Genomic DNA, 12,073 nt, shown 5'->3' on the forward strand with positions numbered 1-12,073 from the left:
AAATACGGAGGAGGTCGTTATAGATGTTTTCTTCCCGTTTCAGAAAGTATATTGGATAATATCTATCCTGTATTTTGTCTGACGACATCGTTACTTATAGTACCAACCTTCAGGCTGTCCAAATCTTCCTAGTGCAGTGAGAGCAATAAATGCAAGAACTTCTGGGGACGACTTGTCTTTGATTAAGGGTGTGTTGATTGCACCAGGAAGTACGCAGTTTACCCGAACGCCTTTCCTAGTATAATGAGAAAAAATATATTTAAAAATAATCAGAATATGTATGTGTGTTCTGTATGTTCAAATGATCCATGTTTGAAAAAAAAAATGTGAATCTAACTTAGCGAGTTCTCCTGCCATGGACTTGGTGAGGGCCATCACACCACCCTTGCTGGCAGCGTAGTGGGAGTAGTTGGGTATCCCTGTATGTCCAGCAATGCTGGCAATGTTGACTACAACACCATGACCTTCCTGCTTCAACAGCGACTTGACAACTGCTTGACTCACAAGGAAGGTGCCCTGTGTGTAGTTTCTAAGGTTAATTTATATCATGTAGCGAATGTGTCTGCTTGTGCCAAGCAACAAGAACTGTGTGTAGCATCTGGGTATTTTTATTTGAAGACGTTTCTCCAGACTCAAATCAGTATACAGACGATACAAATAGTCAACAGAAGATGAGACAAAGAGTCTTGCAATACTGTACACAAAATACACTTTATATCTTCAAATCAGCTAATAATCTTGAATTCTAATTTCAGCTATACATTCATTTCTGGCCTAAACGAGGATAAGGGAAACTACAGTTAAAAATCGTCTGCAGTCTGACTTGACGTAAACCAGCATACGAAAGGCTTGAAGAATTCGTTCGGCTTACTAACCCGGAAGTTTATGTTCTTATTTCAAAATAACACATTGATTTAGTTTTCGAATTTCATACGTAGTATAATATTACTGTAAACCAAAGAAAGAACAGTATTTTAAATGCATAAAGATCAAGCGTCTTATTCTTATTACTGGCAATAACAAAATACTTGTGACTTCTTGGCACTGTTTTTAACGACTAGAGGTTTAGCGGTTGCAACTTCGGGTCATAAACTCGAGGGTATGAAGTTCAATTCTAGGACAAATGGGCACAATGGGCTCATTTCTTTCATACCGTTGCTCTGTTTATTTATCACTAAATATATAAATGGGTGTTAGTCAACTGTTTAGGGCCGCTTTCTGGGAAAGACAAACAAAATGAACCTCGGTAGAAATAAGCCATAATATAATGACTTACATTAACAAGTTGTCCTTGGTTACTAATCTTTCATGATTTGCTTTAAGATTGTTCAAGTTACTTAAGTTCATTTTCTTAAATATTTTGCTGCCGGTTCGCCAATGCTTCTCGACAAGGTAAGGCATCACTCGTCTAAGCCTTCTTCATTACTACAGTAGCACTGTTAATTCCCGAGAAGTAATAAGACAGAATAAGACAAAAGCAAGTTAAGCATTGTGCTCTCTTTGAGATGTTGACTCTTTATGCCCCAGGATGAAGTTGCAGAAATTTAAGAAGTGAATTCTTTTTTTAACAAAGACAGTCTGAGAGGAGATTACACTGACGCATTATATCATTGCACTGGCTTATACCTTATATTGTATCCTGCTTGCTGTATATCATGTATATGAATGCAGTTGCTGTCTTGCATTGCACAGGATATATATACCGAAGGGAGTATTCCTCTTAGTGTATATATATATATATATATATATATATATATATATATATATATATATATATATATATATATATATATATATATATATATATATATATATATATATATATATATATATATATATATATATATATATATATATATATATGGGGTGTACATCCACTTTATAAAACCAATCAAATTAACAATTGTTTTGAGTAAATAGAGCCCTACACATGAATGTAATTAATAATAATAATAACTATATCTACAAGTACATGTACAAGGTATACAGGCCTACCTGACATCAGTGACATAATACTACATAGAAAGCTTTGTTATGCAGAACATTTATGGCAAATTATGTTATTTTTGTTCCCAGGATGCGACCCCCACCAGTCGGCCTACACCCTGGTACATATCTACTGCTAGGTGAACAGGGACAGAAGGTGTCTTAAGGAAACACGTCCTAGTGTTTTCACCCGTAACGAGGATCGATCTCCGGACATCGGTGTGAGAGCTGATTTCGCTAGCATAGAAAAAGACATTTACATTCTATTGAGCTGTCGTAGATTCAGCAAGATTCTAGATTAAATTGGATTCTCTATAGTTAAAATGAATAATCCTGTGTTAAATAGGGTTTGTTCTTGGTTAATTGCGTTATTTTTAAGTTAAACCTTCATAATTTATTATAAGTTTATGACACGTGTCATTGGTAGCAATGTACCTTAAACTTTTCTGTAAATCTAAATGTTTTTTGATCGTCAATATTTAAGGAAGCCCTTTCAGGAGGTACTTGGTCAATACACTAGCAGCAACGTACAACATACCGTAAGGTTAACGTTTATCACGTCTATAAAGTCATTTTTTTCCATTTCACAAATTGGGGAACTCTTCATAATTCCGGCACAGTTGGCTAGAAGACTGGGAGGAGTCTGGTACTTCTCCATGATGGCTTTAATGGCTGAGTCTACAGAGTCCTTATTTGTTACGTCCATGGATAGAGCCAGGTGATCCCCAGGATCTACAGAGAAAAATAGACACCAGTGCAGTATAGTTTGCCATCGTGTCTGTATTTTATACCATTTATCTTCATCTGCAATGAAAGTGATAAGGCGATGAAATCAGATGCTGAGGGTGAACTGAGGATGTGATGCTGGGTGGTAGTGTAGTGTGCAGTGTGTCAACTGGTTATAGAGGAATAAGTGAACTGTGGGTGTGATGGGCTGTGGTGTCGTGGATGAACTGATTGTGTAGTGGTATCAAGCGCTTGAAGTGGAATTGAGGGTGTAGAATTGATTTATGTAGTTAGGTGATGAGTGTGAATTTCGTAGTGATGGAAGGGGGGTTCTGGATGAATCGAGGGTGTGGTTATAGATGAGGTTAGGAGAGGGGAACATCTCACAGGAGATTCTGTGGATCCAGTTTGGAGTGAATATATCGCCCTTTGAATGGATAATGCAAAGCACTGGTTATTGATGAGAGGAGCAAACTACAGAGTATAGTTATTAAATCTAATGCCTTGAGCAGTTTTAATAAATGCGTTAACAAAGTGAGAAGGAATGGTTAAATGTGAGAAAAAAGCATTGCCAGTAAGCTTGTTGTAGTGGTATTTCACTTTTTAAATTTTGCTTATTTAAATTATGATAAAATATTTGGATTATGACGTTTAAATAAAATGCCGAAATTTGTACATCAACTTGTATTTACAAACTTAACTGTCGATAGCTTTGGATGTGATGGGACTCCTGGTATTATACTTATGGTGTAGTGTATTGTTGGGGCTTATATTGATGACTGATGCAGTTAAGGATTTTTGTTTACTGGATTTTCATTTAATTGTAGTGTTTGTTTTGTATATGAAGGGCCTATTGGGAAGCATGCACGTTTTGATATGAATCTTCCTTATTGCTAACTTATTGGGGAGCATCTAGTTAGTCACCTTTAGAGAACATCTAAAGGTGACTAACTGGAAAATATACTAAGGGTGACTTACTAGGAGGTATATTAAGGGTGACTTACTAAGAAGTATATTAAGGGTGACTTACTAGGGAGCATACTATGGGTGTCCTGGGCTCCCTGGACATTGATGTCAGCCACTACCACCCTGGCACCATCCCTAGCCAACACCTGACAGACGGCTCGGCCAATGCCACTTCCACCACCTGAAACAATACACATCAGAAAGATAGGTGTAAAACACCTGGAAATCTTCGAGAGACGTTTCGCCTATAGATCTGGCTTTATCAGTCTTATAGAGCCTTCATATTAGAACCAGTGGACTCAGGTTTTGCACACAAGTCATTCGTTAACATGTCATTAGCATAATTTTGATCTAGTGATAAATTTACAATGAACCTGTCATGCGCAATTCCTGTAATGACAAACGTAGGTATCAACCTGTCATGCTCTAATCGCCACACATGCTGACCTAACTGTGACCGGATTCTAGAGTTGATCGACTAACGCATTTCGCCACATTCTTAGGCGTCCAACATGTCGCATCATATGTGGGATCTTCCACTGATGATTCTGTCCACCAACACCGGTGGCCTGGTGGATAAAGCTCCCGCTTCTCACACGGAGGGCCCGGGTTCGATTCCCGGCGGGTGGAAACATTTCGACACGTTTCCTTAAACCCGTTGTCCTGTTCACCTAGCAGCAAATAAGTACCTAGGTGTTAGTCGACTAGTGTGGGTCGCATCCTGGGGGACAAGATTAAGGACCCCAATGGAAATAAGTTAGACAGTCCTCGATGACGCACTGACTTTCCTGGGTGGCTAACCCTTCGGGGTTAAAAATCCGAACGAAATCTCTCAACACACCGTTGGAGCCGACTGTGACGTCGATGTGGCACTAAGCAATGATTCATATCTAAAAAAACTAATCTGACTACCACACTTCATAATGAATTATTCGCTATACATCCTGCACTCAAATATGTCCATGTGTTTAATCTTGACATACTAATTGCAATTAATTCTCTAGCATTTCTCTATTAGGTACGATTGATCCTTATTTTTGCTAGTAACCGGGCCAAAGATTCGATAACATTATGAAAAACGGTTTCAAGGTCTGCTTACTGCGGGTTCCCTCGATTTTCGACCTTCAGGTATAATTGCATGATGAGATAACGTCAGGATGTTGTGTATCTTGCAGTAGAACAAATCACAGACTGTGTGACCTTTTTCAGATTACTAAACTGAGTAATTCTTCCTTAACATACGCACACCCGAGATGCTTGTTATCCATAACATTATTTGCATGCAAAGCAAAGGATTTAAATATTACTAATGACTAAATATATTATAAAATTAATGAACGCTGAAGTAGTTTATAAACTGAGTAATAATTAAGAATTTCATATTAAATCCCAGAGGTAATGAGTCGTTCTCTCTTAGAGATAACACTGAAATTAAACTGAATCTTGATAATTTTCAATAAGTCAAGGTTTAAGTTTAACACCTTTATTATGCACCCAGACTCATCCTGTGGACGGTAGTCAAATGATTACAAAGGTATAAAATTGTCCATGGACTGGGCCCCAAAGTTATGATAGCTGAACAGGATACAGTGATAGTGAACTATTTACATGTTTATATCTGGCCACAGTCGTAATGAGTTACTTATGCAAACATTATTTAAGTCTCACACACACACACACACACACACACACACACACACACACACACACACACACACACACACACACACACACACACACTCCACTGTGATTTCAGCCATGTATAACTCACCATAGAATAGCAGGAGGCGAAGACAAAAATATGATGAGAGCAACATAGCAATGGTTGATACAGTAGCTGAGGTGGCCAGAAGGGTCCACGAGTTGTGAGTGATTACATTAACAAGGAAATTGAATTGGAAAACCTGGAGCCACATGGGGGAACAGAAAGGTGGAGGACTAAGATTAGGTAGGTGGTACTGGAAAACCTCATGCATAATCACGTTAGGGACACTACTAGAGAGAGAGGAGAGGAACCAGCAAGACTGGACCTTATATTCACCTTGAGTAGTTCAGACATTAAAGACTTCATATATGAGAGTCCCCGTGGAGTTAGAGATCACATGGTCCTGAGCTTCGAATAATTAGTAGAATTACAAGTGGAGAGAGTAGCAGGAAGAGTAGGATGGGAGAAGCCAAACTTCAAAAGTGGAGACTACACAGGCATGAGGAATTTCCTACACGAGATTTAGTGGGAAAGTGAAATGTGGGAAAATCAGCAAATAAAATGGTGGAATACGTGACAACAAAATGCAAGGAGGCAGAGGAGAGGTTCGTACTCAAGTGCAACAGACATAATGGGACGACCAGAACGAGCCCTTGGTTCACCCTAAGGTGTATACAGGATAAAACTAAATACCCCTAGAGAATGGAAAAAGTATATAAGACAAAGGATCAGGAAATTAAGGAAGTAATCGTTGAGCTAGAAACGAATATGCACAGATAAGGAGGGAGGACTAGCGGCAATTCGAAAATGACTTAGCATTGAAAACCAAGTCTGACCCAGAGCTGTTGTACAACCACATCAGGAGGAAATCAACAGTCAATTACCAGTTAATCGGGCGGTGGAAGGAAGGAAGGAGGGGAGATCACAAGAAACAACCGAGAAGTATGTGAAGAGCTGAACATGAGACAGAAGAGGCGATGTGAAGCTAACGTGAATTCAATCGAATGAGGATCGGGAAGGACAACAAAAGGGATCTGAACAAGCCTGGTCCAGCAACTGGCTCCTGGAGTTTAGCCCCACCAAGTGCAAAGTCATGATTGTGGAAGGGCAAAGAAGACCAAAGACAGAGTACAGGCTAGGGGGTCAAAGAGTATAAATCTCACTCAAGGAAAAGGATCTTGGGATGAGTATAATACTGAGCATATCTGAGGTGCACAGCAACCAAATAACTGCTGCAGCATATAGGCGCCTGGCATACCTAAGAATAGTATTTCGACACCTCCATAAGAGATCGTTCAAGACTCTGTACACTGTGTATGTGAGGCCCATATTGGAGTATGCAGCACCAGTTTGGAACCCCCACCTGGTCAAGCACGTAAAGAAATTAGAGAAAGTGCAAAGGCTTGCAAAAAGACTAGTCCCGGAGCTAAGGAGTATATCCTACGAGAAGAGGTTAAGAGAAATCGACCTGACGACACTGGACGACAAGAGGGGTGAGGGAGCATGATGATGACATATGAAATACCGAGAGGAACTGACAAGGTGGATAGGGGCATAGCAACAAGAGCTCGCAATTAGAAGTTGAAGACTCAGATAAGTCACATGGATTTTAGGAAGTATTTCTTCCGTCATAGAAAGTGATGCAGTGGAGGCAAGACTCATACATGTATGGATCTTGCATCAACTACATCATGATAAAGCTCATGGAGCAGGGAGAGAGTAACGAGCAGTGAAGAAACGGGGCCAGGAGTTATGACTAAACCCCTGCAACCACAATTAGGTGAGTGTACACACACACACACTCACAAACACACACACACACAACACACACAACACACACAACACACACAACACACACAACACACACAACACACAACACACACACACACACACACACACACACACACACACACACACACACACACACACACACACACACACACACACACAACACACACAACACACACAACACACACAACACACACAACACACACACAACACACACAACACACACAACACACACACACACACACACACACACACACACACACACACACACACACACACACACACACACACACACACACACACACACACACACAACACACACGCACAACACACACACACACAACACACGCACAACACACAAACACAACACATACACACACACACACACACACACACACACACACACACACACACACACACACACACACACACAACTCACACACACAGACACACACACACACACACACACACACATACACACACACACACACACAAAACTCACACACAAACACACACAGACACAGACAAACACACACACATACACATACGCAAAACACACACAAAACTGACACACACACACACACATAAAACACACACACAAAACACACACACACACACACACACAAAACTCACACAAAACACAAAACTTACACAAAACTCACACAAAACACACACACAAAACATACACAATACATACAAAATACATACAAAATACACACAGACAAAGCATAAACATACACAAAACACTCACACACAAAGCATAAACATACACACACACAACTGATGAATTGTCTAACTGACAAGTACCAGTGAGAAAAGGGTAACTTGCACATAAGTAAAGTTGACATCTTACCTGTGACCAGCGCCACTTTACCACCAAAAAGAGATGACATCCTGACAGAGAACTGGAACTGCTTGGGTCGTGGCTGCTCGTAATCTGTCGCTCGTCAAGTATGGCTGCTAGCTTTTCTTGAGTGCTACGCAGTTTATATTATCAGAAAGATTTTTTTGTTGATGGAGATAAAACGCAAATTGTTTTAATCATGCAAGATGATTACCAAAGTAACTGTGTAGTTGCTAGTTGTCAAAAACACTTGTCGATAGACACTTTGCTTTATAATAATTTTTTTGTGTGTGTGGGTGGTGCGTTTATTGTGTGTGTGTGTGAGTGGCAGTAGTTAACACTTAAAGGCACTCGTCGATAGACACTTGACCTCATAATAACTGATTATAATTGATGATAACAAAGGTAACTGTGTAGTTACTAGTTGTCAAAGACACTTGTCGATAAACACTTTGCCTCATAATTTTTTTTTTGTGTATGGTAGGAGCTAATACTTGAAGGCATTCGTCGATAGACACTTGGCCTGATGACTTTGTACATGGTCCAAGTCGGACCGAAACGTCGTCGTAAGCTCCTCTCTTATATGTACGGGTTATTTGGGTATGATATAATGTATATAATTCAAACATTGCAACACAAGATGCAAAGCAATCCCCCGTGGTTGTTTTGCAGAGTATCATGATTCACTCCATCACTGTCTTGCCAGAGGCGTGACTACACTACATTTAAAAAAAAAAAAACTGCAACATATCACCACTCCTTCAGAGTGCAGGCACTGTATTTCCTTTCTCCAAGACTCATGTCTGCCAAATATTAACATTTTCTATGATTTTGCTCTAGTAAGTTTTGATGTCACTGCGTTATTCACTCGAGTTCCTGTTTCCGATTTGCCATCGTACTTGGAAGAAGAATTAGATCAGTTCTCCATGCCTTTTGATAAGAGCACCATTACTGAGCTGGTTAATTTACGAGTTGTTGATTGCAAGTTTGAGTTTGAAGGGAAATACTACTCTCAAAGACAGGGAAGATCTATGGAAAATCCATTGTCTCTCCTATTGAGCAATTTATATATGGAGTTGTTTGACGTGAGACTGTTGAAAGACATCCTTCCCCGTAAAGCTAGATGGTTCAGATATGTGGACGACATCTTGTCTTTGTGGCCAAATGATATGGCTCTGTATACATTCTTACCGAGACTTAATGTTTTGGTTACGTCTATTAAATTCACTGTGGAGATAGAAGTGGAACCTAAACTAGATTTCCTAGATGTGTTGATAGAAAGTTAAAGTTTAGAATATATAGGAAGGCCAGTAATGTGTGCTCATATATCCACTATTATTCCAACAATGAGACCAGAGTAAAAAGGAGTGTCTTTTCCACTGTTTCTTAGAGCTTGAAGTGATGATGAAAGTTAAGACACTTGTGCAACATCTGGTTATCTTTATTGTAGACGTTTCGCCATCCAGTGGCTTTATCAATACAGATTCTTGGACATAATTAGAAAACGGAAGAACTATATACAAAAGATGAGGTAATCAGTCCCTCAGCCTTGGAGGTGGTGTTTACAACACCGTGGTTGTAGAGATTCTGAAGCACAGGTAAGGAGACTGGCGCTTATATAGGCGTCAGTGAAGAGGGACGTGTAGCAGACGAGGGCATTGTCACTGGTAGGCGGGATTCCCCAGTGGAAGTAGGTCCTTCCCAAATTGATGGGCTAGTTGTAGAAGTCGTGAAGAAGGTCTTGTAGAAGTCCTCTGAATCAAGATACCATGATGTTGCAGTGCCTGACAAGTTGTGCAGGACAGGTATAAAATACCGACAAGAGCTTACAGAGTGTGCAGCCGTGAGTTCATCGTGAGTATCAGTGCTTGTGCGCTGGCTGTCTTCTGATGCTACAATATTCAATTATTCTGGCTCTTGGGCACTTACTGCCTTCGGCCCCGTTGTCTCGTTGGAGCAAAGATGCTTCCCCTGATCGTATTTACTTGGACCTCCTCCTCTTTTCTGCAACATTGCAAGCTTCTGATGTGCTGATTGCAACACTTCCTTACGAAGATTTTTATATAGTGTCCACTATTTCTCGCCCTCGATAATTGTCAGAAAAAATTATGTATTCCTAGGGAAGCTATAAATATCTAAGGGTCATACATAGCATTTGAGGCCATCAAGTTTGATCTAATAAACAAGGATAGCTCTAATTCTTTTAATCAGGAGCCCTTAATAAGCATCAAGGTACCCTTTCCCCATCCTTGTCAGGATAATGCACTAAAGATTAAATGAAAGAGTAAAAAGACGCAATACAGTGGTTGGAACAATACACAATAAGCCGGACTTTTCCTAAGTGCATTTGTCTCTTGAGATGTTAACAGGAATGTTATTCAAAAGATGTTTCCTTAATTACGGAAGTATATTATTTAAGAACCGCAATATCGAAAAGGAAATTTCGCAAGTATTATCACTTAAGATCTTCAAAAGGCATTTAATACAGTGGCTCATAGGTAGGTATCGGGAGAGGTTCTGTACACTTTTGTCTTTTCTTGTACAAGAGAAAATAAATTGAGAAAATCAGTACATAATCAGAATCCTTACCGATATCGTATGGAGTTCTACAAGGACGTATATTGGGTCCTCACTGCTCTGCATGTACTTTGTGAATTATATTCCCATTACTGTTAAATGCAAACTCTTATTGTAGGCGGATGACAGTGATCGCTTTGTGTCAGGCAGTGTCAAAGAAAATAGTTAAAAATTTTCACTGGAATTGAGGTCGTGCTGTCATCGGTTAATTCATAAATTATCGATTATTTTGGGGAAAAAAACCAAAACTATATTATTTGGTTGAAATGTAAATTGAAATGGGTAAATAATTTTAGTAATCCATTTGAAGAACAGCTTAGATGAAGTATCGTGGAATACATGATTCGTGCATGTGGAATTAACTAGAAGTCCACATTGTAGTAAGAAAAGGCGATTGAAAAGTTAAAGTTCCTGTACTATACTCGTCCAACATGTCACATCTTATGTAGCAACATTCATTTTCATTTCGAATGTTTAAACCATATTAGAACCCGACTTGTATATCAATATTTCTAGTCGAATTATTGTTCTGTGAGCATCAATCAATCAATTTTATTTCTTTTCAAGTAATACATTGGGATTATGTATTTACAATCTTCCTGCTGCTAGAGTAATGGTACCCAACTATTGATTCACTACTGAGAGAACCTCGGGTCGAACCATGCACATAAAGGGAGGTATGAGCAAATTTTCTAACACCTGCTGCTCCCGTAATTTAGCAGTAAATAGATACCTAGTATTAAGAATATAGCTATAGGCCTTATCTGGGTAAAGAACCTAAAAAGGTCCTCAGTGAAAACAAGCCACATTGCTTGGTATTCTTGATATGAACTGAGTTATAAACACTGCGAGGTTATTAATTAGAATAAAATCTTTGTGTTTTAGCAACGTAAGGAGGAAGAAATAGATTTTGGTGTAAGGTCGAAGGCGAAAAAATCGCTGGTAGCAAGAGGAAATATCTGTTAGAATAATGAATATTTGTTGAGGTGTTCACCAACATAAAATTCCCAACAGACATTATCTACTATGAAGAGAAAGCCTTCCTTATACACGCAGTCCCATAGATCCCAGCATCAGTAGACCACTGGTCCTCTCCACTGGGCAGACTACCATCACCATCGCTACGATTCTCCGAAAAGGCAAAATAGATGTGGCAGTCCTTACTACCAAAACTTTCAATGATCACCAGAAACCCTTAACCTAGAACTATTTACATAGCAGGAGTATACAACACACAAGTCTTTATTCCTATAAATTTTACAAGAGATCGGTACAGACCTTCAGACACGCCTCCAGGAGCATTAATTACAATGCAGGAGGGATAAAACCAACAACCAATGCATATTCCACTACAATCTTCAATCTCACGTCATGGACTTAGGAAGAGCACAATTGTTGCACCACGAGCACGACAGAGTCAGACACAGAATTTTAGAAGCCGTAATGATCCACCTCACCAAAACCAGTGAGCATTACAATGG

At 39.5% G+C, this 12,073-nt stretch overlaps 3 protein-coding genes across 4 annotated transcripts in view; 2 read left to right on the forward strand and 1 right to left on the reverse strand.

The window, feature by feature from the left end:
- Window positions 1–8,181, reverse strand: part of LOC128697759 ((3R)-3-hydroxyacyl-CoA dehydrogenase-like) — a 31,166-nt gene extending 22,985 nt beyond the window's left edge. Inside the window, exons 1-5 of the mRNA XM_070099678.1 lie at window positions 8,025–8,181; window positions 3,743–3,859; window positions 2,525–2,718; window positions 338–516; window positions 108–235 (exon numbers count right to left, since the gene is read on the reverse strand). Of these exons, the coding sequence (XP_069955779.1) occupies window positions 108–235; window positions 338–516; window positions 2,525–2,718; window positions 3,743–3,859; window positions 8,025–8,064 (658 nt within the window). The 5' untranslated portion in view covers window positions 8,065–8,181. The remainder of the gene's footprint in view (window positions 1–107; window positions 236–337; window positions 517–2,524; window positions 2,719–3,742; window positions 3,860–8,024) is intronic.
- The window catches only part of LOC138854763 (uncharacterized), a 593,204-nt gene that overhangs the window by 425,451 nt on the left and 155,680 nt on the right, over window positions 1–12,073 (forward strand). The window lies entirely within an intron of this gene.
- Window positions 1–12,073, forward strand: part of LOC128697611 (uncharacterized) — a 230,879-nt gene that overhangs the window by 43,950 nt on the left and 174,856 nt on the right. The window lies entirely within an intron of this gene.

The sequence above is a fragment of the Cherax quadricarinatus genome, chromosome 68 (genome assembly GCF_038502225.1).
Source record: "Cherax quadricarinatus isolate ZL_2023a chromosome 68, ASM3850222v1, whole genome shotgun sequence".
In the NCBI taxonomy this organism is placed as follows: Eukaryota; Metazoa; Arthropoda; class Malacostraca; order Decapoda; family Parastacidae; genus Cherax; species Cherax quadricarinatus.